Here is a 25,453-nt window from a genome sequence, read left to right on the forward strand (position 1 = left end):
GCATAGCCCACAAGGCTGCTGGCTGTGTGGCCAGGTTGGTGACTCCAGCTAGGAATCAGCCAGCGCGTCTTGGCAGCCAGCTGACATCTCTGCCAGTTCTCTCAGAGGTGGCAGCAAATGATGCATGGAGGAATTTGCTTCTTCCTTGGAGCATCTTTGCAGCATAGCCACCCCAGTGAGGTGGAGCCTCACGTTGACTCTTCAACTAGGCAGTCACCAGAAGTGTTACGATATTTTTATTTTGCTCCAGGGAAAGAGAAATCGAAAAGCTCAAAGCTCAGGTGGAACGTATGAAGGAAGACTGGATCGAAGACGAGTGTAATCATGTGGAGATGGAGCTGAGCCTCTTGGAAGCAAGGAGGGAAATTAAAGAACTCAAGCGAGGTATTGAGAGCATGAAGAAGAGCTTGGCTGAGAAAGACAAAAAATTTCAGAAATACTTCCTAGACGTAAGCATTGAAAACAAGAAACTGGAATCTTTGGTGTCGAGCATGGAGATGGCCCTGAAGAGCTCTGTGAGAGATGCGCAGCGCCCAGAGTACACATGTGACTCTGAGGGGAAGCCGTTGTGTACCACGATGCCAGACAGCCCCACCACAGAGGACCAAGCTCTGGAGGAGCTGGCAGGTAGTGGGCTGTTTCTTCATGAGGACACAGCTAACGGGACTGATTTATTTGAAGAGAGTTTGACCACCACAACCTCTGAGTTGAGTGATTCAGCTCCCTCCAATTCTATTGTGAATCAAGAGATGCTTGAAAATGTTCTGGGTGAGAAACTAACTTTTTCCCAGGAGGAGGAGGAGAAAGTCAGAAACATGATGGTGGAGCAGACCATCCAGACTGATGTGGTGCCATATAGCCTAGAAGGGGAGCAGTTCATTCAAAACATGTCCAGAGCTCAGAGCTCAAGATGCCTGTCCTCTAAGCCCGCCTTCTTCCCTGAAGGAATTGGGTCAATTTCTCTTGAAAGCCTCAGTGATTCTGGTATCGTAGTGGACTTAACTCCAGGTGAGCCAAACTCTACCATCCTTTTGTCTCCTGTGACACCTCCATGCAGGAAGGCGGAGCACGGAGTTAATGAAAACCATTTTGTGAAAGAACTTGATTTTACAGAACCTCACGATGATGAAGTCTTTGGGTACGTCAATACTGTTTCTCAGACAGGAATAAAGAAGACATACTGGAGCAGCAGACTCGCCAGCGATCTGGCTGTAGCAGCCCCTGTTGTACCAACTATCATGCGGGCTTTCAGTACTCATGGAGCAGGAACAGATCTCATTTACAGTACTGGAGCGTTGTTTTGCAGTTCTGTCCTAGTCCACCGTTTTGCTCTTGACTATTTGATTTGCCCTATAAATCGGTTTGAAAACATGTTACTTGTTTCAGAATGGAAAAGGTAAAGCCTTTCTACAGGATGTTTGTAACTGGTGTTTTCTGAGAGTACTGCTGCCTACAGAAATAGTCCTCCTGCTCCCAGTCACCATGTTCCCCACCCCCGCACCCCACCGCGCTGGTGTCTTTCTGGTGCCAACATATCTGCACAGTGAACATGACCAGGGAGATCAAGGAGAATACAGTGAGTTCTCTTTCATGTTTGTTTGCTGAATGTTAATTTGTTGTTTGTTAAGCTCAATGAGTTTCCCTGGCTGGTTCACTGGGCAAATATACCAGCACTTTGCACTGGCTCAAGAGTAGCGTGAGACGTGCACGGGAGCAAACGGCCAGAGAAAGGTGGGCTATTTCTTTAGGCGGCACTAACCTAAAACTTTTGTGAAATTACAGTGTTGAGTGACACGGAGACTTGTTCCCGCTAAGGATGTCACACATGTATTCCAGGGAGCATGCTAGTGTTATCCATTCGTTGTCCAAAGAGTCAGTTCAATTTAGAGGTCAACCCCCTATTCCCCAGGCAGTTTCCAGCACATTGTTTGTTCCCGTCTTGTGTAGTGTTCTTCTCAGTTGTACAATTGCTTGAGTGTTTCACTGGTCTTGTGTGTTTACAGGGACTGTAACCAAAAAGGTACTTTGTTGAGAGTCTTGAAACGTGTTAGAAAGATAAGTATAGGTGTAGGTACAATTTGAGTGTTAATGTTGTTTTAAAGTTTTAATGTGTTGGAATGTTGTAGTCATATGAACCCTTTGAAATGTATTGTGCTTTAGCTTATTGTTTATTTAATTGTTTTATTGTAAATTACCTTTATAATCACAAGTTCAATGAAGCCTGTTAGAAATGGTAAATGTGTGAGTGTTTTATTGTAGCAAAGCCATATAAAATAGCCGGTCTCAGCTGAGCTGTTGGCCACAGGCAGAGCTGGCGGAGGCACTGTATCAGGGCATAAGGAACCATCAGGACCCAAAGAACAGAATTCTGCTGAGAAAAACTTCATTACAGCTCCAAGCATAAGCACTCAGGCAGAGAAAAAGGCTCCAGTTGGTCTGTGGACACACATGCCACCTGCATGACTGCACCCATGCTGAGTTAACAAATGCAAGTGCCTAATCTTTAATTCAATGCAATCTTCCAGAAGCTTGTAACTGCTCATTTCTGTGCTGCCAGGAGAGTGTCAGTCTTCCCGGCATGTAACAGAAGTCCAGAATACCTTGTTTAATTAATCTGAGAGCCATGCAGTCTCAGTGTGCCCACCGAGATGCCACTGTGACCATCAAACCACAAATTCTTCCTGTCCAAAACTTGAAATCCGTGCATAGTTCAGAGGAGGGCAATGCCAACCAACAGACAACATAGCGGTGTTTGCCTGCCTCCACCCAACCTTTCAACAACACCTCTGGCCGGTTAAACCTCACTGGCTTCCTGTTCTCCCCTCCAGCAAAGCAAGTGTAATATTTCTCTGTGCAACCCAGAGCAGAAGAAGCCTAGTGAAGCCAGACAACGCCATGCACTGCCCTGCCGCTTTGGGGAAGAATGGAGTTATTAGCCACAAGGAAGGAGGAACAGTTGGCCAGCATGTGGGGAGCATTTGCAACACTCAAGAGGGTGATATGCACCAATGCTTACAGAGGCAATTCAGAGACCTTTTGCATCCTTGTAATGCCTGGGTTCTGAATTACTTGTGTTTGCAACAGATTCCCTAGTGTTCATTAAGCATTTCACTAAGGAAGAGAAATCGAACAGGCATGTTGATGTAACACAGGCTCCAAGAGTTCACAAAGATGAGAAGATGAGAGCGTCTTGCTTCCTCTGCCAGCAACACCCTCTTCCATGCTCACCTACCTTGCTGGGTTCCTGCAGGCCACTTGACTTGCCTTATGACACTACTGCAATACATAGTTGCTGCAAAGTCACTTTCAAAAGCTTTTCTTTTAAGTACCTGGGCACAAGGGCCAAAATTAATAGGTTGGGGGGTGGAGGGGATGGGACTGGAACACATGACACAACATGCCTTATTGCTACTTCAAAGCATGTCTGTTCAAGGCTGAGAGCGCAATATTTTATATGTGATTTTACCATCTTTATCACAATTTTGGGTTTCTCTTTAACAGCCACTATTGTTTAAGTGATCTTTGCTGTGAGTGGTGGTGAAATGGAGCCTAGTTTAGAGGACTAGTTTAGATCTTCAGTTCTAGGAGAGAGATTCACCTGTGACTACGTGGGTGTCTTTTGCAGCAAGCAGGCAACAAAGCAGTATGAACCTACACTTACATTTAAAATGTCAATAGGCTGAACTCATTTCAAACCATGTTTTGGACATGGTCCATGTTTAAGACACAAGGCGCTAACACCAGAATAACGTCAAAATTGCTTCTTGCCCTTAAAAATCTTCTGTCCGCTCAACTCTCATAAGTTATTTACCTATGCTCAGCAAGAGAGTTCCCGTCACATTCCTGATAGAAGTCCGTGCTCTGATCTCTTCCTGAAATACAGCTCGCTTCCAAGCTGCCACCTTTCCTCCTCCATCCTGCAAGCATGTAGACAGCTCAAGGTACCCTTTGTAAGAAGAGGCCTGAAGTACCACGATAAATGCTCCAGTCCCAGACTTTGTGGGACTGGCCTTTGCTCCCCGATCCACAGAGGATATCCCAGTTGTTGTGACAAATGTACCATCTTGATTTTTCCCCATCTAATATTTGGCTTTACTCTTAGTCATAATTCACCTGGATCCTGCTGGTGCTGTATGGAGCAGCTAGGGGAGGACCATTAGCCTCCAAAGAGTTCAATAAAACCTCCTCCTTTTTCTGAGTTGAGAAATTGTTCATACCACACTGGGAAGTCTTGCCTCAAAGTGTGCAGGTGGGGAGGACAAGCAGGGCATAGGTTAAGGGTCAGGTAGCAGGGGGCTGCTTGAATTCATGCTTACAGGGTAGCATAGGAACCAAGTCGGCTCCTTCCCTGGTTGAAGCAACACCTATTGATAATCCCATTATGCATTTCTCTTTCTAATCCAGGCTCAAAGAAGCCTTTCTTTAATATTCAGCTGAAGAGGTACCCAACATGCCTCTCAGCTGCTGAAAACACCCAGGCACAGGCACTGCCCACCGCCTCACCAGAGATTCACCTGCATGCTTACTTAGGTCCACCCACTCACAAGGCTGTTCTTCACTTCTGATCACTTCCTCATTTTGCCTTCTTTCCCCCCCCCAAATCAACCACCTCACCTAAATCCCAACCGCTAGAAATGCGCTAAAATTGAAGCACTGTTTTATTTATGTCCTACATGAGCAGAACAGGGGAGCATTTTCCTCCAAAACCCTTCAGACAAATGAACATGGGACATTGCAAACACAAGCAACTATAGCGCAGGAAAACATATGAAACCAATGCATGCTGTTTTGACATACAGACTACTACCTGCGAGAGCACTGTACCCTTTCTGGCATTATGTCAGGACTTGGTAGAGTAGATGGGAGCAATTCCTAGAGCAGTTGTGCTCAAGTACAGGCAGGGAAATGGAGGGAAGAACAGCAAAACAGTGTGAGTACGCAGCAGGAGAGGGCAAAGCAACGCAGGAGGGCTGATGTGCAGGAGGTGGCAGCACCTAATCGTTTTTAAAACGGCTGAAGGCTCAAAAACACACGAGCATTCTCATGACGCAGTCAGGGGCTTTGTTTCTAACTTCTTAACTAGCCAATGTTTTCTTATTTTTAATAAATAACATCTATTTGCACCTATTTTACATTGTCTCAGAAATAGCAATAGTAAGCACTAAACTAATTTTTTTAGAAAGATGCGATGTCGCTTCCAACCTAAACTAGGCAACAGGTATTAGGTTTCCCTGCCCTGTGTCAGCAATAGGGAAAGAATTATGACATGTGCCTCCTTGCTTCATCAGTGTGGTTGAAAGGACAGACGCGGATTGCTATTAAAGCTTATTCACAGACTTTCTTCTTATCTCCAATCCACCATCAGATACTTTAGAGGTGTGTACTAGGAGCAGATTTGCTTGCCATACTGCTGTTCAGTCCGGACAGGCTGTAGTCATCGATTCTACTCCAGCCAGAACACTTGCGCAGAAGATACACACAAAAGTGCATATTGTTGCTTTCTAAAAGGTGTTTTAAAATTTCACATTTCTCAATGACTTCTTTAATGTCTAAAAATTGCTGTCAAATCAGTTGGTCTGTGCAAGATTTTAAGCAGCATGACAAGCATACTAAATATTTTTTTAAACTTTTCTCCATGACAAAGGCCATTCAGAGTAAGTCTTACTGTCTTTACTTTCTCAAGTACTTCTCTTTTAAGCAGAACTTGTGTCTTACAACTTAGTTAAAAATTCTATTTTTCGAGGCAGAGGTGATCTAGTCCCCCCGCCCCTTCCCGTTCTGTCACAACTTCACAGGACCCTGGATACACAGGGAACCCGTCTCAGGCACAGAATTTGCTGTCCTCGCTCATCTGCCACAAGACAGCCCATGAATTCAGGGATAATAGCATCCGCACAGCAGAAGATGCAGGAGGTATTCACTGAAGTTCTGAGCTGCACATAATGACCACATGGACCCTCCTCCTCCCACACACCTTTCCCTCCAGCAGACATTAACTTTTCTTCTTCATTAAACTACTGTTGTCTTCTACTGCCTATTTACCTTGCACGCTTTTCTGAGAGGAATCCCACTGTAAATACATACAGTAAGTGTACAAAAATGGAACCTGAGAAGTGCTGTTAACTGAACTGAGAATTTTCACACTTAGGTGTATTCACAGGAGGACACCTTTTTTTCAGTTGTACTACCTATGCAACAAGTGTACAGCGTGAGACTTTTTTTCCCCTTAATGTAGGAAGTAGAAGAATTTCTGCTAGAAATACAAATTTACCAATACAAGTAAGCGATTGAATTGCTCCCCTACGTTCACAACATTAGCCTTCATAAGAAAGGAGCAGCACGCACCACTGCTGTGTAGCGATGCCCCTGCTGTTAACCACTGTAGTGTTGTAAAGGGGCATGGTAGCACAGGGGCTGCAGGTGACAAAGTGACAAGAAATCCACTTTTGTGTTCAGCTGTAACTTGTGCTCTACCAGAGCGTACTCTACCAGGAGTACGTTGAGAGTCGTAGGTCACCTTTAACAAGTAATTTTCTTCTGCACGCGTCAATATTATCTCCCATGGAAAAATGTGAAACATTTATAAATACCTTTATGGAAAGGCAAAAGCAGACATTCTCGATCAGGCAGGAAGCAAAGGGTTCTTTAAAACTGTTTAATTACATGTTTCGGGTAAGCATAGACAATACAGGAGATTTACCACACTCTTAGGTATTTCCATTCTTTTCTCTAGGCTTGAACTATTCATTAAGGATGTCTCTCAATCAACATCCTTGCTCAATCACTTTTGCTGCAAAGAAGGGTGCTGGAATAGGACTATTGCAGGAAACTTCATTCCATCAAGGCATGATTTTCTGTGGGCTTTTTTTCTCCTTTAATAACCACCTACTAGTCTTTGAAGATATTCTGAGAGAACCCTGCCTTCCAAGATGCCCTGAAGAATGCCCTGAAACCAAACGGTTGGAGTCCTAGAAATGCTGAAGCCCTAGAAATACTTAAATCAATACCAATATGTATGTTGTAGAGCTGAAGTTCTCTTTTTCCTTGGCACTGTGCCACTGATGCCTGGTTTGTGTCCGGACGCTTCTACATCAGTTTTGTTTTCTTCTTCTTTCATTAGCCTTTGGGCTTCTTCCCCCATTTTCTTTCGTTGCTGCGCTGCTTCTCTTTTTTTTTTTCCCCTTTCTTCTATCTGTTGTTGTCTGCAATTAAAGAAAATGTGAACTGCTAAAGAACACGAGTCCAATTTTCAGCATACTTTAAGTTCCTGTCAGAAATGGGTTATAATTCATAATTTGCCCAAATATTTTACAATCTAAAAGCCACTCAGCTCTCAAGGATTCAGTGTGTCAGGGAGAACGTAGGACAGTTGTAAGGCCCAGAGCTATTTAGACAAATCTAATGCTTCAAGTAACAATACTACCTGTCTTTTTCAAAATCAGACCAAAACAATTTGACTTGCCTAGGACATTGGCTTGTGTCCCTCCTTCCCCTCAGCAGAGGCATCAGAAGCTATCCTCTTTGTAATGCAAGTACTACAAACATTTTCTTCATGATCAGATGAGATGACAACTTCTAATGTTCCTTTTCATGTATTCAGCATCTGTGTTGTATTCTATTGCTCAGTACAGATAGAAACAATAGCCTTTAAGGAAAAAAAAATTAAAGTCTACGGTTGTATATCCTTTTAGCATTATTTCTTATCACTGCTATAAAACCCCAGACACCATTACCTGCTAGCTCAGAGAATCTGTCGACAGAAATAGGTTTCTAATTTCAACAAATACATGGCTGACTAGAGCAAAGGAAAAAAGTAACCCCCAAATCCACTTGTTTTATTCCCCACTTCAGCTAGAACACATCACTGAGTGGCGCTGGGGTAACAACTGGATCCATACTCCAAGTGCCACGTTGCAGCTCTCTCCTCGATTGCATAAGTAGTAACAGAATGATGTTAGGAGGTCGCTCCGGCTTCGCATTCAGTTTATTAGATTAGAAAAATCTGTCAAGCTGCTTGCAAGAGGACTTAAAAATAAAAGTGAAGCTTCATTAGTTTGAAAAGGTGAAATTCAACACAGATTCGGTAAGAATAAAGATGTGCTTATTAAAAGAGAATCAAGAATTCTCATTGACAAGGCCGAAAGGAGTTAACTTTCAACATGCCTAAACTACCCGTGCGCATCCACATCAGTGTGTAAAATGCAGAGAATTAAAAGCTGTCATCACTGGATGCAGCCGTGTCTGGTAGATGCCAACTATGGACAAACTGGACACACAAAACTTAGAAGTATTTGAGGTACAAAGGCTTCATATTATCTTTGGACTGGGCAGGACAGGAGAGGGACTGCACTTATTCAGTACCTTCACGGTTTCCCTTCATTGATTATTAATGGCCAGAAGTTTCCCTGTGCTCTGTTAAGCTGCTCTGCTGTCTGTCATGGAAGAATGAAATTAGTAATTTGCATCAGGATCTACCTCCCAAGTTAACGGAATTCCCAAGGGTGTTTTTGAGGTGATGACCCACTGTTGTACATTCCACCAGAAGGCCAGATAGGTGACAGTGCTGTCAGTCTAGCATATGCAGAGTAATAATGTTTGCCACTTTACAGTAGCAGATTTTTGTATGTTCCCTGCACCTCTGAACCGATGCAGAAAGGAAGACGGTATATGCGCGCTAGCCTGCATGTAAAGGCAGCGGTATTCCAAAAAGCCACATGAGGCGTTAAGCAGTGCTGCTATTCATTTGCAATTGTGAAGTGAGGACAGTCACAGCAGATCATGTTTCTGTCCCACCCTATAAACTGCACAACACACAACTCCTCTGCACAGAGAGGTGGTTGCCATGCACTCCGCTGGCTGAGTGATTTTATTGGACTTCAGTAGCATCCAGATGAGAGGAGACCTTCACATTACCTCAGACAGAGGAACTGAAGTCACTGAAAAATAAATACAAGCAATAAATACAACCACAAAGTGATTACCCTTTCACTGCTCTTTTACTTGGTCATTATTCCAAACATTGATCTCTATTCCAAACCATCTATGCGTATTCAACATAAAGCTACGAACTTTCAGGCTCAGAAAAGGTTTCGTTTCTCAATAAAGAGGCACCTATGATGAACTACAGCCACATGTGACTCATTCTTTCTGGGTTCCAAAGCAAGAATTTGAGCGGAGTTTGGATGGAATGATGCAAGCTGTTTAAACCAGGGAAGTATTCATTCCTGATGTCAGCCTTGCTTTGCATTCCTAACACAATTTATGCCCGGGAAAACCCAACTCATTGGTTAACAGAACACTAATTATAAGCACTGTTAGCACACCGTTAGCAGACCTTCTTATTCCAGCGTGGTTTTACTTACTGTAGACCTACTGAATAACTGTTAGAAGAACGACTTCATACTATTCTTTTACTTCAACACGATTATAAATGTACAAAAAACATCTTCACACACGAGACATTTTATACAGTGCTGCTTATTCAGCCAAAGAGCATTTAGCTTCACTGTTCCTGTTGGGAAAAAAAATAAATTTGTTGGCATTTAGAAAGTCTAAAGGTGCAGATAGGTATCTACAATTTGCAGAAGCAACCAAGTTCTAACTAACTTCAATTAACTGAAAATCCAGTTTAAAGGAAAATCCAGTTTATCGTCCACTAGGTTGATCACTGCCTGGAAAATCTGGGTGCATCTCAGCCCAGAATCTGCTGGGGAGTGGGGAAGAAAGAGACTACAGGAACTTTGCAGGCACTAGTAGCCTACTGCTCAGCACTGTCTTCCAGAACGCTTTGGTCTCCAGGAAGCCATATTGGGCTTATTTCAACTGCTGCACATACATACCAAGCCACCAGAGAAAAGGTCACAGGATATAGTCTTCCCTGTTACTTAACGGAACACAGCCCTCCATTACTACACAAAAATGCTTCCAGTCTAAGACACTTCCAGATATTAACTGAGCACCAATAGGTACCCAGACATGGGCAGCTAAGGGAGATCCTTACTTTCTCTGCACATGGATTTCATTCTCAATAAGCACTGCTGGAGTAGAGTCAGCATTAAAACGGCTGCAGGCTCAAAAAAGCATGTATTTTTGTTCTTAAAAACTCGGATCACAGAAACATCTCCTGTGTCTAGTTTAAACGAGTTGAAGATGTTGTTGTGTCAGCTTGAGGGTTTCTAATGTTATTTTTAACTCTTTCAGAGGGAAATGAGCGCGCACATGTCACCCTCCGTGAGCGAGGATGCCGTGCCCAGGCTGAAGCCCGCGCTAACCTCGAAGCTTGCATCCCGGAGTTGAGCACAGAGAGGCGTCACCCTGTGAAGGCTTGGTGTGTTGTAGCAGTTGGTGCTGTGAGGCCTGGCGGCTGGCAGCAGGGGGGAAGCGGCTGCTGGGGGTGCCCTCATTTGCATAGCCCAGCCCCCTCCGCGTGCATCGGAACGCCTGGGTCCCCCCCGTGGCAGTTTTTGACCGGTCCCTGCCAGTTGGGTCAACGGACCCAGCGCAGGCGGCGGATCCCGCTGGGGCTCCTCTGCCTGGGGTAAATCCCTCGGTATTTGTGATTCAGGAGAGGTGAAAACCGAATCTACGGGTCTCCTTGGACAACCTTCAGGAGGTGTGGGCTGCAGATGGGGGGGCGCCCCCCTTGTCTGCCCCAGTGACTGGTCCCATTGCTGATCAGAAGTGGAACAGCTTTAACAGGTGAATCTGCCGTTTCTCTCCTGGCCGTTGTGGGAGCTGTTTCGGGGGTGAGGGAGTACCTTGAACTCACTGGTTATATTGACGAACTCTCGGTTGCCTAAATATGGGACCGAGGCTGGCTCAGACATGGGTGTCTACATTAGAGACATCCATGCTTAGTCAGATGAATCCCACCCCGGTCTCCTGTGTTCCTCATCAGGTCTATGGCAGCTCTGCTGTTAGCCTTTACTGAAGCCAAGTACGGTTTCTGTCTCTTTTCTTTTTCTTTTTTTTTTTTTCTTTTTTTTTTTTTTTTATGTTTGTTTTGTTTTGTTTTGTTTTGTTTTGTTTAACAGAAAGGAAACCCAGTCTTAGACATTCATTTGCGGAAGAAAGTTTGTGTTTGAAGATCACACTTGGATCTTCAAGTAAGTCTAATTAGATGCCTTTTCCTCTCCTGTTCATCCCTGATAGGCTTGGGCACTGTCCGTTTGTCCTGTTTCTGAGGACCGCTGCCCAAGGCAGCTAGCATTGCACATGGACAGCCTGTATCTCCCGTTGCACCGTGAATTTTGTTAGCAGGAGCGAAGAATTTTTAGGGTATAAGCTAACTGAATTGCACTGAAGTGAAAAAAGTGCTGTGTAACTTCCAAGAGATAAGAACGGAATATAATTGGAAGACAAATATTTTGAGCAAAAGATGCTGAAAAAGCATCTTTGAAAAATTATTAGCATAGCGCTATGGTTTTTTATTTAGGATTTTTATATGTTTTAGATTTAGAGTTTGAATTTCAACAAATTGAGTTGAATTGGTGTGGATAACATATTCAAAGGGCCACGTATTTCTTTCAAAGAAGAATAAACAAAGTAGCACCTACAAAGACTGTTTTGGCTTTCAAGTGTTTTGTATTTTTGAACCCAAATCTGCCAGTTCCTGTTAAATTAAAGTGTTCTAGAAAAATGTCACAGATTGTATGATCCACCCTTTCTAAAAAATTATTGTTGATGTTGCTTGGTTGGGCTGAGGCCCCTCAAGACATATATCTCCTTTTGTTCAGAAGACTCTCAGGCTGCAGCAGGCACCCAGACATCACAGAGATAATAGAGGATCCCGAAAAGAAGTCAGCAAGTTACAAAGGAGGAATGGGCAAGTAAAAGGCGAAAGCCTGAATCCCATCTGTCCTAAGCAATGATGTGCTCAGCTCTGGGCTGGTGGCACAGGCCACCTACAATTCAGGGTCTCGGGCACAAATCTTGCGCACTTAGGTGCTTACGTCCTTCCTCACAAAGGAAAAGAACATTAAAAGGAGATGCCTGTTACTTAGTTCAGTAAAGGGAAAAGAAACTTCTACTTAGATCTGTTTGCCTCTTTTGGAGGCTGGACTTGAGCACAAAGGAGACGAGTGCCCTAGTAGCAGGCTGCTGAGCAGGCTGAGGGGATGCAGGGAGTCTGCTCCCAGGGAAGCTCTTCCACTTTGTATAATCTAGTTACTCTTTTATTGGGGGTTTGAAGCCAAGTACCCAGCAGGCACACCATAACTCTTCTCTCTCTCTCTCTCTCTCTCTCTGGCCCATTAATTGTCCTGATACCACTCCAGATCTCCTGAAAGTGGGACGCCAACTGTTAAAGGGAGATTCTCGCCTCAGGATGCCTGCAACCTCAAGCTCAGCCTTGCGCGTGGTCCGTGAGAAAGCCACGGCTCCAACTGCAAATCTGAGTAAGTAGGGGATGCAGATATGGGACTTTTGCAGGGAGCGCCTCAGCCGCTGGGCTGTTGGACAAGGTGAGACCTGTACCAGCCAATTCACCTTTTAGTGCCAAATGCCTTTTGATAGAGATGCAGGTCTCCTGGGGACTGTGGGGACATGCTCCTCCTCCATCGGGAAAAGATGGCTGAGCTCCTGGCGTAAGAAGGGCACTGAGGTTTAGAGGTCAGAGTTGAGGCAGGTATGCAAGATGGCAAGAGCAGTGATCTTTAGTAAAAAAAAAGTTGGCAGAATACGGTGTGACCGCAAACCCTCAAGGATTAATAGGCTGAAAAAGCACAGGCTTCATGTCTGTCCTTAGTGTTCCTTAATGCTAAGAGTGCTACTGGGGGGAAAAACAAGCAAATGACAGCAGTCGTAACTTGACATTCATTGCTTTGAGACCCACCTTGTCTTTCTTTAGAACTATAGAAATATAGTTTAGGCAACCAATCAATATACTGGGTAGGGTTTTACTGTTCGTTTCAGTAGATGGCACTTGATCTCTATTATTTTTTTGTAATAATTTCAAGGTGTGCGTTACAGTAAATGTTTGGCTAGCTTTATGACAAATTTTGCTTTTGATCCTGGGATTGCAGGGCTGCTTAGTTAGTTACCTCTCGCATATGTTTCTCATTCTGGTGGTTTTCTCTTCCCTGTTGAAAACAGGTAAAACTGATTTAAAATGTTTTATGCACATTATAATGAAAACCATGTGCCTTCTATTAAGGGTGATTGTGCAAAAGCTTTCAGCTGAATCAGGTTTAGCATGTGATTTCATGTGTTTGCATATATGCTGTGGACACATACCTGCAGCATTTGCTGCTGTGAATGCATGCCTGCGGGGTTTGTTGCTGTGCACCAGCCAGCCTCTCTCCTCCTTGTGCATTGGAACCAGATTTAGGAGATGTGTTGAAGAGGCCTCTGAAAGCCCTTTGTTAAACTTCTGCCACCAACATAACGGGACGGCTGGCATGTTGACCTAGTCTATGACGGAGTTCACTCCCTTTCTGTGTCCTGTTAAGTCATCCCTGCCAAAGATGATGTTTTCCAGCTTCTAAAAGTACTTCTGACCAGCCTATTCATTTCTATTCAAGCAGACCAGGTAGTACTGCCAGGTATATGAGAAAACTCCTGAGGTGACACCACATGCTTCCTTATTAAAGACTTGTCCGTAGGTGGATTTACACATCACAGAGGTTTTTCCAAAACTGTCATATACAAGTTGAGTATCATGTTATACATCTATTGGTATTCCTTGAACCTCCAGTCTCAATGTTTCTAATGAGGTTGGAGTAGCAAAGTAGCATCCTTCCATCTCTGATCGAAAGAGCCTTTTGGTTTGAACAGAAAGATAAGTTGTCCAGACTGTTGTCTTCTCCGTGAACATGTGTTCCCCCAGCAAAGGTCATTTCAGGATGAGGAGGGAAAATTGCTGGCAGCTGTTCTAAAGTGGTGTTAGAAGAGCTCAAACTGCATATAGAATCACAAAAAAGAATTAGGTCAGGCTAATTTCCGTACGAAGAATCTCTGTAAGGTATATAAAGCAGGAAAAAAACCCCACCTTGTAATGCTCTTTGTCTGTTCCAACATCTGCTCGTGGCTGCTCTGCAAATCCATGAATTAAAAACAATGAAGAAAAATGCTGGCTCAGGATACAGTGATATGCAGAGTCTACATGATGGCTCTCAGCCAATCTCAGTAATTAGTTTGTAGTGACTGTTTTTAGAGATGAGCTTGACTGACTGTGGTTTCACGGCATACACAAGCCACATTCCGTATTTATTTGGAGATCTGCAGTGCTTATACTTTGCATGAATGCAGCTCAGATTACTACCAAAGCTATAGTATTTAGATGAGATTGGAAAACTGCTTAATGAGATAAATTTTGATTATTTGATAACAAACTTTCTTCCAAAGTAAGAAAAGTAGGTGAACTAGATGAGCAAAAATCAAGATGCATAATTAGTTCAGATCACACAACCAGCAGTATGAATTGAGGGGGTCAAGTAAAATCAAGTTTAGATCTAAATGCAGGGAAGCAGGATCTGCGTTGAAGTTCTTCCCCAAAGTCTTCTGCCTGGCATTGAGCTGGAAGTCTCCTCACCCAGCAGGTTTGAACAGTTGATGGTCACCCACACTGAAAGTTTTGCTCCACGTCTTCTCTGACTGCATGTTTGCCAGCTGCCAATTTATCAGCCGTTACTGCGCTGTGCAATCAGCTGCAACGTGATTAACAGATCTGTCTGATGAGAGGGCACAGGCAAGCAGTCAGGTAGATGTCCACCCAAGAGTGATAAGTGATAGCTTCTTTGGCCAGCGCAGTGGGATAGGGGAGGGGATGCTGATGCCAGGCATTGCTATGCTCAGGTTCTCACTGTCATTCTGGGAGCACAACTTGCAAGTCTGCGCTTGATGACTAAACTGCATATACAATAAGAGGGGGTGGTTAGGTACTACAATCCAAGATTCACAGCAGAGAGCATGCCAGGCAGGAACGCACCTCTACCAGTCCACAGGAGAGGCCAGAGAGGCGTGCCCGTCTCCCAGATTTGGCCACCTACTTGTACCCTGCTTGCGCCCATGCACGTGCCTCACATTCACTCTGAACCTCTGTACCAGAGCCAGACCACCTCTGTGAGTGCCAGCAACCAGCACGTTTCATTGCTTTGAACTATGGCCAGCACTGGTGCTACCACCCACCCTGTTCTGTGTGGCAGCTGCGCAAGTAGAGGTCAGGGAAAAGATCTGAGTTCAGTGCCCTCCTTAGACCAAAGGAGTTCAAATCCACACCTCTCACAAGAGTTCTGAACCACTGCAACCTACAGAGCATCATCAGCTTCCTCCACTGGCTTTAGACCTCGGGGTAGTAGAGGGTATCTGTCGGACACGGGCAGCGGCAGAGCACATGGGAGCAGCTTCTCTGTCACACAAAGAATAGAGCAGTCTACGTGGAGGAGAGTCCTGATCCTTGCTCCCAGGATTATATCTGCATTTACGCAGTTACTGTTGGATGTGAAATTTATAGCAAAGTGCAAGGCAAGAGTCTCATGTATAGTAATAGTAAATCGCATAGTAAGTCAAAGGCCAGGGACTGGAACAAAAACACGCTGCCAGCTGAGCTTGACACTGTGAATTGAGTGCATTCCCTGCTGGCAGCCTTTGCCCTCAACATGGGTCATTTTTTAAAGGGTGTTATCTGAAGAAAAGCCGGAAATGCTGAAGCAAGACTTCATCACTTCTGTGCAGCTTCTTTTTCTTACATTTGTTCGTGCATGTGAGCAGTCTGGTGTTCTTTCCTAGATTGCTTGTGGTGTACAAAAACAATCTTGCAGGAACAACCCCGTATTAAATAGAAAAGAAGTAGCATTAATGTTTCCTGGAAATATTACTGCTTATGCTGTTAAAGATTGAAACTGGAGATGTAGCTGTGAGTTAAAAGTTTTAAGATAAATTAAACTTAGTCTTTTAAAAATACAGATTCTTTCAATAAAGGGCATTACAACTGAATTATCTCTACTTTTCCAGCTGTTTCTAATGGCTTTGCTGGAAGTTCTTATGCAGTCAGGCCCCCCTCTCTTCCCTTGGGGTCTCTAAATAAAGCTATCTACAGGGACAGCACGCTACTTATTCCTCCATCAGCTGCACTGGAGTGGTGAACTTATATTTTTTTGTGTTTTCGTCTCTTTGCTGTGTAACAGGATGCTTTTGAAGGCACAGAAGCTCAGCAAATTGAAGTGCTTTACATTCTGAGGACAAGCTGTCTCTGTCAGCGCTGTTTCATTTACAGCTCTGTTTCACTGGGTGACTATATGCAAACCTAGCATCAAGAATGATTTTTATATCTATATATACACACACATAGATATATATTAAGAGGTCATGTTTATGGAGTCAGAAGATAGGTAGTTCTGTGGTTTCTATACTTTGGCAGCTATGAAAGAGTGGTGAAGTTGCAAATAAGAAAGACTTACACCAAAAGTCTAAATTAGCTTAAAAGATTTACTAAACTCAGATGCATCCTGAGTTTTAGGAATCCAGTTCTGCTCAGCTGTCAGTGTTCCTGTCACAGATATTACTTACACTTCTTCCTTTTTTCTATGTTGTAACCTTACCATTTAGATAGCACATGGACAATCAAATGCACACAGGAAAGTTTGAGCTTTATTCTTATAGAAGGAAAAATATTACATGCTCAAGTGCAAGCAAAATTTGACTTTTGAGGCCAGAAGACCATGCCACAAGGTATCCAACCATCTGTAATGGCTATAAATAGCAGACTGGGATGCTATACTCCAGGCATGCATGTACGGTTGTTGTGTGGCTCTGTGTAAGAAATGTATATACTGGCTCCATAGACATAGGTACGTATGTGATGTGGTTGCATACTGTCCTGGCAGACCAAGTATACCTAAGCTGTTCTACCTTGCCCAGCCAATTGCAGTGCTGTGGCAGGACGGTGTTAGCTCCCTAAGCAGTGGTCCTCCAACCCATGGGGCAGATGTGCACACACGTCTGACGTACCGTCACTGCCTTTTCTGCCTCTGCCTGGGTTGTGCCAGCTGGCACTGCCTGCGCTCCTCATCGTGGGCAGCACAGCATGCAGTCGTGGGGTTGCAGGCTCCCCTCTCCCCTCCATGTCAGCTAGAGCTAGGTGACTGTAGTGGTGCTGTCAGGGCAGCAAGGAGGCTAAAAGGCAGTGCAGAAAGCATGATGCTGTTTGCAGCACTCTCTTAGCTCAGTGCCGTTGCCCACTGAGCAATAAAGTGCAGGGACAGCACTTGATACTGCACTATTTCACTCCAGTGTCTTGCAGGCAAGAAGCAATCCTGGAAAACGTTGCAGCACTTTGTTGGCCATCGCTGTGTTGTTCTTCCCGTTGCACAGAGCGGTGCACAGCTCTGCTCCTAGGGAGTGGGTGTGCTGCTGCTTGTAGCCTGCTGCAAGGTGGGCTGGGGCCAGAGTGACGGGCCTCTCAGTGTTGGATGCCATTACGTGTGGCATGAGCGTTTCCGTCAGAGCATGGTGCCAAGTTGTCTTGCCTGCCAGCACTGTGACACTGAGTGGCTGCAGCATGGAAATATATGTATGAATGAATTTCAAATGAGAAATTCATGATGACTGAATATGTGGTATCCTTTGTGGGAAATGGTGGGTAAGACACTCCTCTTAGTCAGGGGAGTCTCAGATCAGGGCAAAACAAGTGTTATAGCCAGTTCAGGCAAAAGAAATGGTTTTTGAGAAACGGCAGCCTCTTTCATGGTTAATGCTGCTGAGGTGGGTTGTTCTGGGACTTAGATGTGTGAGCTTTCGCAATCACATTGTCACAGCAACAAAAGTAGTCAACTGGGGTACAAGACGTGCACATCACCATCAGTTCTGCAAAGGATTTAAGAACGACTGTGCAGCTGAAGGTTTATCCACCCCAGTGGGGGATGATGGTATCTGCAGATGCATCATGGAAAATATAGCAAAAATGGGGTTCATGGTAAGTCTGCAGCTGCTGGCTGGGGGTGTCTGTGCGTGAGACGGCGCCCAGAAATTCTCAGGTGAGAGATGCTCCCCCTGACCAGCTGTTTAAAGGCTGTTGGAAAGTTATTTCCATTCCCTCAGATTAAAGTCATCGTACAATATTGTGGCTTTGCAGTGTAAGGCCCAGGTATGGCTTTGGACATCTGCCATTTGAGTGACAGACTGAAAAAAATCCTAACTTTAGGGTGGGTATTTTTCCAGGTGATAAGACTTTCTTAGTGGCTCTGCCTACTACTGATTGTAGCAAAATGAAAGCGGTTTTCCCTGTACATGCCAGGGCTTGGGAAATAAAAGCTGTGATCCATAGAAAGTCAGAAATCAGGTAGATGGCTTAACACCCCAGAAGCACTTGAGAGCCGCGCGTGATTATTGGACTGATTTAAGGCTATTAGAACTGCTTTACTGTCCTTCTGTGTGCCACGAGAACCTGCATATGTGTGTACATACGCAGACGCATATACCCTATTAGCCTATACACATGTATATGTACATATGCATGTATGTGTACATCGTCTCAGAGACCAAAATGGAAGCGGCTTTTCCCCCAGCGCGTAGTGTTTTCCTATGGTTTAAAGCAAGCGAAATCTACAGTTACAGTTGTGTGCTGCTGCAGGAGCCACGTGAGCAGCCTGATTCTTGTATTGACGGCTGTAAGAAAACAAACAGGTGGTCACAACAAATGTTCCTAGCCGTGTCCTAAAAGGGCTTCTTTAGTGTGAGGGGTTTGTGTCCAAATGGTTTTTCTCTGCTCTTGTTTAAGTGCCACTTCTGAAGAAATGTTGCAAATCCAGAACAAATCACGTGCTTGACATCAGGGTTGTTGGAAAATTCATGCAACTGCTAAAATTCGCACAGGATGGGCAAAGGGATGATGCTTGTTGTTCATCGTGATTTTTAAAACAGCCTTTGAGTTATGATTTCCACTGTGTTTTTACTCGTCCCTTTTCTTTTCCAGGGATTAAAACCAATTTTAGCTCTTCAAGCAACACAGGCTGTACCTCAGTGCCTGAAGCCCATGTGTCGGCTGCTGGAAGCAAAAGGTCTTTTTCTCACAAGTAAGCAAAGCCATTTTTCCTGAAGAGTGAGAGAGTTGCTAGTGCAGAGATAGACTACTACGTAAGGCCTTGCAGCTAATACATAAAATAGCACTAGTGTGAGTTTTGAAACAATTTGGCTAACACTATGCTCTTGGGCAGCACTTACACTGATGAGAACTGTAATATGAGAAAGGGGAAAAAAAAGCTATATTTTTTGAGACCAAAACATGTCAATAGGCCAGATCAGCCGACAGGTATTTTTGTGTTGTTTGTTCATAACAAGTATGGGAGATACCCTCAGGTAAGACAGAAGAGACTTCAGCTGGAGTGGAGGAGGAGGCAACTGGGTATATGTTGCTTAACAGCAGTACCTCTAAGAAGTTAACCTTAACCTTTTGGTCTTATCACTGTTTTCTCTTTGTAATAAACTGTCAGCTTGGCATGTGCCTTTCCAGGTCATGACCTTATTTTTTGTAGGAAGAAGTAGACAATATTGCCTTTGATGCTTTTGTATTCAACACCCTTGCCCAACCTTTCTGTAACTAAAACTATATGCAAAAAAAAAAAAAAAAATAAATGAGTTATCTATCTAAACAAATCTTTCAAGAAAGATTTCTGTAAGATTTCTCCCTATCATTTGTGAAGTGCAAATCCAGAGAGCTTGTGAATGCGAGGATGAGGACATTTGGGTGGAGCAGCGCACATTGTGCTCCACCCACAAAATCCCTGCTGGTTACATTTTTTGGAGTAGGTGGAAAGAGTTCAGATTGACAGGACGGGTTTCCTGCCCTTTGTGGAAGTGCTGGCAGGCAGGCCGGGACTGGCAGTGGGATACCTCTAGGCTTAAGTCACACAGATGTCTCTGAGGTCGGAGTGTGCCCCAGCGCACAGAGATTGTCAGAATGATGCTTAATGAGCAGTTTCCTATCTGTGTCATGAGACTGTTCATTAGAAAAATAAACATTACCTAAGCACTCTCTAGATTAAATCTAACCAGTAAAGGTACTGGCCGGGGGTGCGTGTGTGTGTGTGAAAAATACTAAGTATCATATGAAGCCCTAAAATCACCTTACTTGCAGTAAGATTCTGTATCATTGCATGTATTTCTGTGCATTTAAATGTAACTTCAAATTAGAGCATCCTGACCCACTTAATTAGACAGAAGTCCTCTGTAATAATGCTCCTTCAATTGCATTGCTGCATTATGCACAGTCTATGTGAATTCTGCCTCACCCAAGAGTTGATGCTGTACTGTACGAAGTGGAAGGAGAGGTCTCCTTTGCGATATGTTCTCTTTTAACTGTTTGACTCAACTTCCTCTGAAAAATCTCAGTGTTGTCACAAACCACAGTCCCGCACTTCATTGTAAAATAATTATAAAATCACCCAAACCACAGCAGTGTGATGAAGGTTTGCAGCAGCCACTTTCCTTATAAACTGTTCCATTTTCAGAGGGGGGATGAAACCAAGTTAGGGAATCTTGAGAAGAGTTCTTGCTTCATAGTGCTGTGGTATTTAAATTTTTATGTTCAGGCCTCTTTGGTTGGCTGGATTTGCCTTTTTCTTTTCTGAAACCAGCCCTTTCATTACAGTTGAGAAGAACAAAGTCCATGAGAGGATGTAGGTAGCAGTGTAGCAGTGCAGGAAGACAAACCAAGCGAGCAAGCGAGGAACCCACCCTGGGAAGCTGTGCTCAGAGCACCTCAGTCCTTTGGCAGTTGCCAGCAGCACAGATAGCAGTTGCTTTCAAGCCCACAGTCGACAGTGAGGTTATTTAATAAAGAGTGGGAAAAGAAAGGTAGATACGTATGAGGGAAACTGGAAGGAAGGAAGGAAGGAAGGAAGGAAGGAAGAAAAAAATCTGTGGTTTTCTTTGTCTATTTTAATACTATTTCAGCCTGCTCACCGTAGGCTTTGAACTATATCTAAGCAAATGAATGGTCAGGCATTGGACCAGGCTGCCCAGGGAGGTGGTTAGAGTCGCCATTCCTGGAGGTACTTAAAAGATGTGTAGATGTGGCACCTCAGGGCATGGTTTAGGAGACTTGGTGATGTTGGGTTGACAGTTGGACTTGATGATCCTAGGGGTCTTTTCCAACCTTAATGATTCTATGATTCTCTTCTATGATTCTATGAATAGTTGACAGTGGCAGCTGAAGCACCCTCTATGCCAAAGAGAGAAAGGAACAGTGGCTCAAACAAATCTGTTTTCATCACACACTGTGATCCCTCAGGCTGCTTGCCAAGGAGCATGAAAGCAGTCTTAGAGCAAACCTCCATGAGCAGGCATCCCTCTGCCGGTCTGGCCAGGGAAGGCTGAAGCGTGGTTCTTTTGGCCCTAGCCCAGGCTGCAGTCCTCTCATTGCTTAATGGAGTCAGAGGTTCAGGGAATGTGGATGATCTGGTGGAGTCAGTGGGAACCGTGCTATCCACAGAGAAACGTGAAAATGGCCAACGTTTCCCTAGATCACATAATTCAGACTGAGAGCCCCACAGTCAGTGAAAGAGTGTACAGTGGCTGATGACTTCAGGACTTTCTTCCCGGCCACTCACAGTTATCTACCTGTTTTAGTGTTTAGACAGCTTTGTGCGTGAAATAAGACACATAATGAGTTGTGTGATAAAGATAATCCAGTATGCTTTAACCATGTTGGTTCTCCTCCAGTTGTGGCCTTCATGGTCAGAATAATGGATCCTTATCCAACAAGTCCAGACCCAGCCCACCTGCTTCCCGTGAAAAGGCCCCTTTGTCAACACTGAGCAAAACCCAGCCGAGTCCTGCGAACACCCGTCAGAATTATGGGGCTTCTTTAGCCAGCAGAAGCAACTCAGGCTCAAACAAAGGAAGTGACAGCAGCCAAGTGACGAGGTAAGTCTTTATTTCAGCATCCTGGTGTTCAGCACACTGACTTACCCTCTCTGCACTCAAATGTGGCATCAGCTGGTTGTCTGGCTTGCCAAAGGGGTCGTGTTGCTCCTCAGCATGGGTGTGACTCTTCATATTGGTGGCTCGACAATCAACAGTGTGCTCTATCCCATGTAAAAGTTTTACTGTTTCAGTACTGTAAAATTCAAGGTTACTTTTAGTCAAAGCACTTTGTAGCTGGTTTTCACTCCAAGGCAGGCTCCTTTCCGTGGTTTTATGCTGTCAGTTCTCATGTGGCTTTCCTGGTTCTTTCACAGAAAGGTCCTTTCTCCTTTGGAGAGAGTTGGGTGGGGTTGTATAGAAAATATTGTATGCTCGGGTGAAAATTCACCCTGCCCGGCCTTAGGTACCTCTGTGTGCAGTTTCCTCTACAGGGAAGAAAACTAATACCTGCGGGAGCATGCGACACGTATTGCAGAGAAGAAATTGTTGTTTCTCTCCCTCCCTTTCTCTCTCTTTCCTCCCACCCCAGGCAACTCAACAGCCAAGCACGTCAGATACACACCTAAAGCTAGATAGGATTAATGTAGGTTTCAGGGTGCTCGGCTTCTTAACTCACATGTGGAGCTGAACTCAGTCTGTACGCTTCCTTAGCTGGCTGTGTCTGCAGCTGGGTGCCCTTGCCAATGGCCCAGCTGCCTGCTCTTGGGCACCGTTTTGGGTGAGGAGATGGCTAGGTGTTTTAAAGTTAAATGTCTCATTTGAGGCAATGGCACTGAAAACAAGTATGATAAATAGTAAATTTTGTACTATAGCCACAAATCAGCCCTTTTCTCAAGTACTTTGATTTGCCAGAGGGAGTCACTTGTGTGGACACTGAGGAGCCCAAAATGAGCCAAGCGCCATATCAGTCTATGGGATGTGTTCCTTTTTGCCAGGACTGAAGAACTGTAGGAGTGATGTTATGTGATGGTGTGATGGTTTTTTTCTTTTCAGGCGATCAGGGAAATCTATTTCTTGTGGTCACAACTGCAGCACTAAGCCAGAAAATCCGGAGCGGTATTTGACTCCTCTGCAGCAGAAAGAAGTTACAATACGGCATTTGAAAAAAAAGCTGAAGGAATCCGAGTGCAAAGTTACAGAAAGGTATATTTCACTTCAGAAATAAGACTGGACAAGATTTATTCAGGAGCATTAAGGGATGGGAGTCCTGATCATTTTTACTCTTTTCTTGACCATGTAAAGTTTTCATTAAGAGATTGGAAATATGATCGGGCTGATTAGGTTGTTTTCAGGTATTTAAGGTTTCATTGTGTGCTCACTGAATATGTACCGTGCACTTTCGTTACAAATATGGCTGTCTCTTTTTCCCTTTTTTTGAACTTTCCCGATAGAAGACTTTTAAAGGATAGTTCTTCACCAGCCTACTTTAGCACTGAGACCTTTTATACATAAAAAAAGTTCCACCTCGCTCAGAAAATACGACGACAAATGTCCCCCTTTTCCCCTAATGAAAGAAAAGCTCTGCCACAAACTAGTGTGCCCGCTTGTGGTTTTGTTGCTTAGATATGGACTTTTTTGCAGTAGCACTTTGTATGGATGCTAAGCGAAGAAGCAACAATGTACATTACACAGCAACAGATGTTCTCTCTTTTACTAAAGCTGTGCTCTGAGAACTGGCTTTCCAGCACACACAACCCAAGCGGGCACAAAGGGTTGTTTGAATGGAGCCCCAAGGTAGAGTCCCAGGGACCCCTTGGTCCTGCTTTGGGTGGCCCGACATCTGTACCTGTGAGGGCTGGATCTCACGCAGGGGGCCCTTCTCCCCACTTGCTTGCAAGTGAGGGCAGAAGCCTCTGGATCCATGCTGGGCTGGGGGGGTGCCAAGCAAGCCCGGTGCAAAGCAAGCCAGGTGCCTGCAGCCCTGAGCCATCCTGCTGTCTGAGGCCACTGTTGGCTCTGGCTATACGTGACGAGCTGCTGGCAGGCACAGGGGACACATCCAGGCAGCTGTTTGTCATTTCCTCCAGGGTGAGGCAGTAGGTGAGATGTCAAGCGCTGTACTGGTTGGACCTAACCCAGAGGCCACCACTTTCACCTCCAAGTGTCCAGGATCACAGCATAGCCCACAAGGCTGCTGGCTGTGTGGCCAGGTTGGTGACTCCAGCTAGGAATCAGCCAGTGCGTCTTGGCAGCCAGCTGACATCTCTGCCAGTTCTCTCAGAGGTGGCAGCAAATGATGCATGGAGGAATTTGCTTCTTCCTTGGAGCATCTTTGCAGCATAGCCACCCCAGTGAGGTGGAGCCTCACGTTGACTCTTCAACTAGGCAGTCACCAGAAGTGTTACGATATTTTTATTTTGCTCCAGGGAAAGAGAAATCGAAAAGCTCAAAGCTCAGGTGGAACGTATGAAGGAAGACTGGATCGAAGACGAGTGTAATCATGTGGAGATGGAGCTGAGCCTCTTGGAAGCAAGGAGGGAAATTAAAGAACTCAAGCGAGGTATTGAGAGCATGAAGAAGAGCTTGGCTGAGAAAGACAAAAAATTTCAGAAATACTTCCTAGACGTAAGCATTGAAAACAAGAAACTGGAATCTTTGGTGTCGAGCATGGAGATGGCCCTGAAGAGCTCTGTGAGAGACGAGCAGCGCCCAGAGTACACATGTGACTCTGAGGGGAAGCCGTTGTGTACCACGATGCCAGACAGCCCCACCACAGAGGACCAAGCTCTGGAGGAGCTGGCAGGTAGTGGGCTGTTTCTTCATGAGGACACAGCTAACGGGACTGATTTATTTGAAGAGAGTTTGACCACCACAACCTCTGAGTTGAGTGATTCAGCTCCCTCCAATTCTATTGTGAATCAAGAGATGCTTGAAAATGTTCTGGGTGAGAAACTAACTTTTTCCCAGGAGGAGGAGGAGAAAGTCAGAAACATGATGGTGGAGCAGACCATCCAGACTGATGTGGTGCCATATAGCCTAGAAGGGGAGCAGTTCATTCAAAACATGTTCAGAGCTCAGAGCTCAAGATGCCTGTCCTCTAAGCCCGCCTTCTTCCCTGAAGGAATTGGGTCAATTTCTCTTGAAAGCCTCAGTGATTCTGGTATCGTAGTGGACTTAACTCCAGGTGAGCCAAACTCTACCATCCTTTTGTCTCCTGTGACACCTCCATGCAGGAAGGTGGAGCACGGAGTTAATGAAAACCATTTTGTGAAAGAACTTGATTTTACAGAACCTCACGATGATGAAGTCTTTGGGTACGTCAATACTGTTTCTCAGACAGGAATAAAGAAGACATACTGGAGCAGCAGACTCGCCAGCGATCTGGCTGTAGCAGCCCCTGTTGTACCAACTATCATGCGGGCTTTCAGTACTCATGGAGCAGGAACAGATCTCATTTACAGTACTGGAGCGTTGTTTTGCAGTTCTGTCCTAGTCCACCGTTTTGCTCTTGACTATTTGATTTGCCCTATAAATCGGTTTGAAAACATGTTACTTGTTTCAGAATGGAAAAGGTAAAGCCTTTCTACAGGATGTTTGTAACTGGTGTTTTCTGAGAGTACTGCTGCCTACAGAAATAGTCCTCCTGCTCCCA

The 25,453-nt window shown here is 44.6% G+C and overlaps 2 protein-coding genes across 2 annotated transcripts in view; one reads left to right on the forward strand and one right to left on the reverse strand.

Moving 5' to 3' along the window:
• MRPS5 (mitochondrial ribosomal protein S5) overlaps positions 1–25,453 on the reverse strand; it is a 1,175,798-nt gene that overhangs the window by 518,848 nt on the left and 631,497 nt on the right. The gene's annotated exons all lie outside the window — the stretch shown is intronic.
• Positions 1,550–25,377, forward strand: LOC135312764 (syntabulin-like). Its single transcript, XM_064448523.1, is given in 9 exon segments — positions 1,550–1,576; positions 11,736–11,835; positions 12,276–12,395; positions 18,911–19,010; positions 21,658–21,861; positions 22,855–23,004; positions 24,228–24,870; positions 24,872–24,938; positions 24,941–25,377. Coding segments are annotated over 9 exon segments (1,848 nt in total).

Source organism: Phalacrocorax carbo, chromosome 3, assembly GCF_963921805.1.
Source record: "Phalacrocorax carbo chromosome 3, bPhaCar2.1, whole genome shotgun sequence".
Classification (NCBI taxonomy): Eukaryota; Metazoa; Chordata; class Aves; order Suliformes; family Phalacrocoracidae; genus Phalacrocorax; species Phalacrocorax carbo.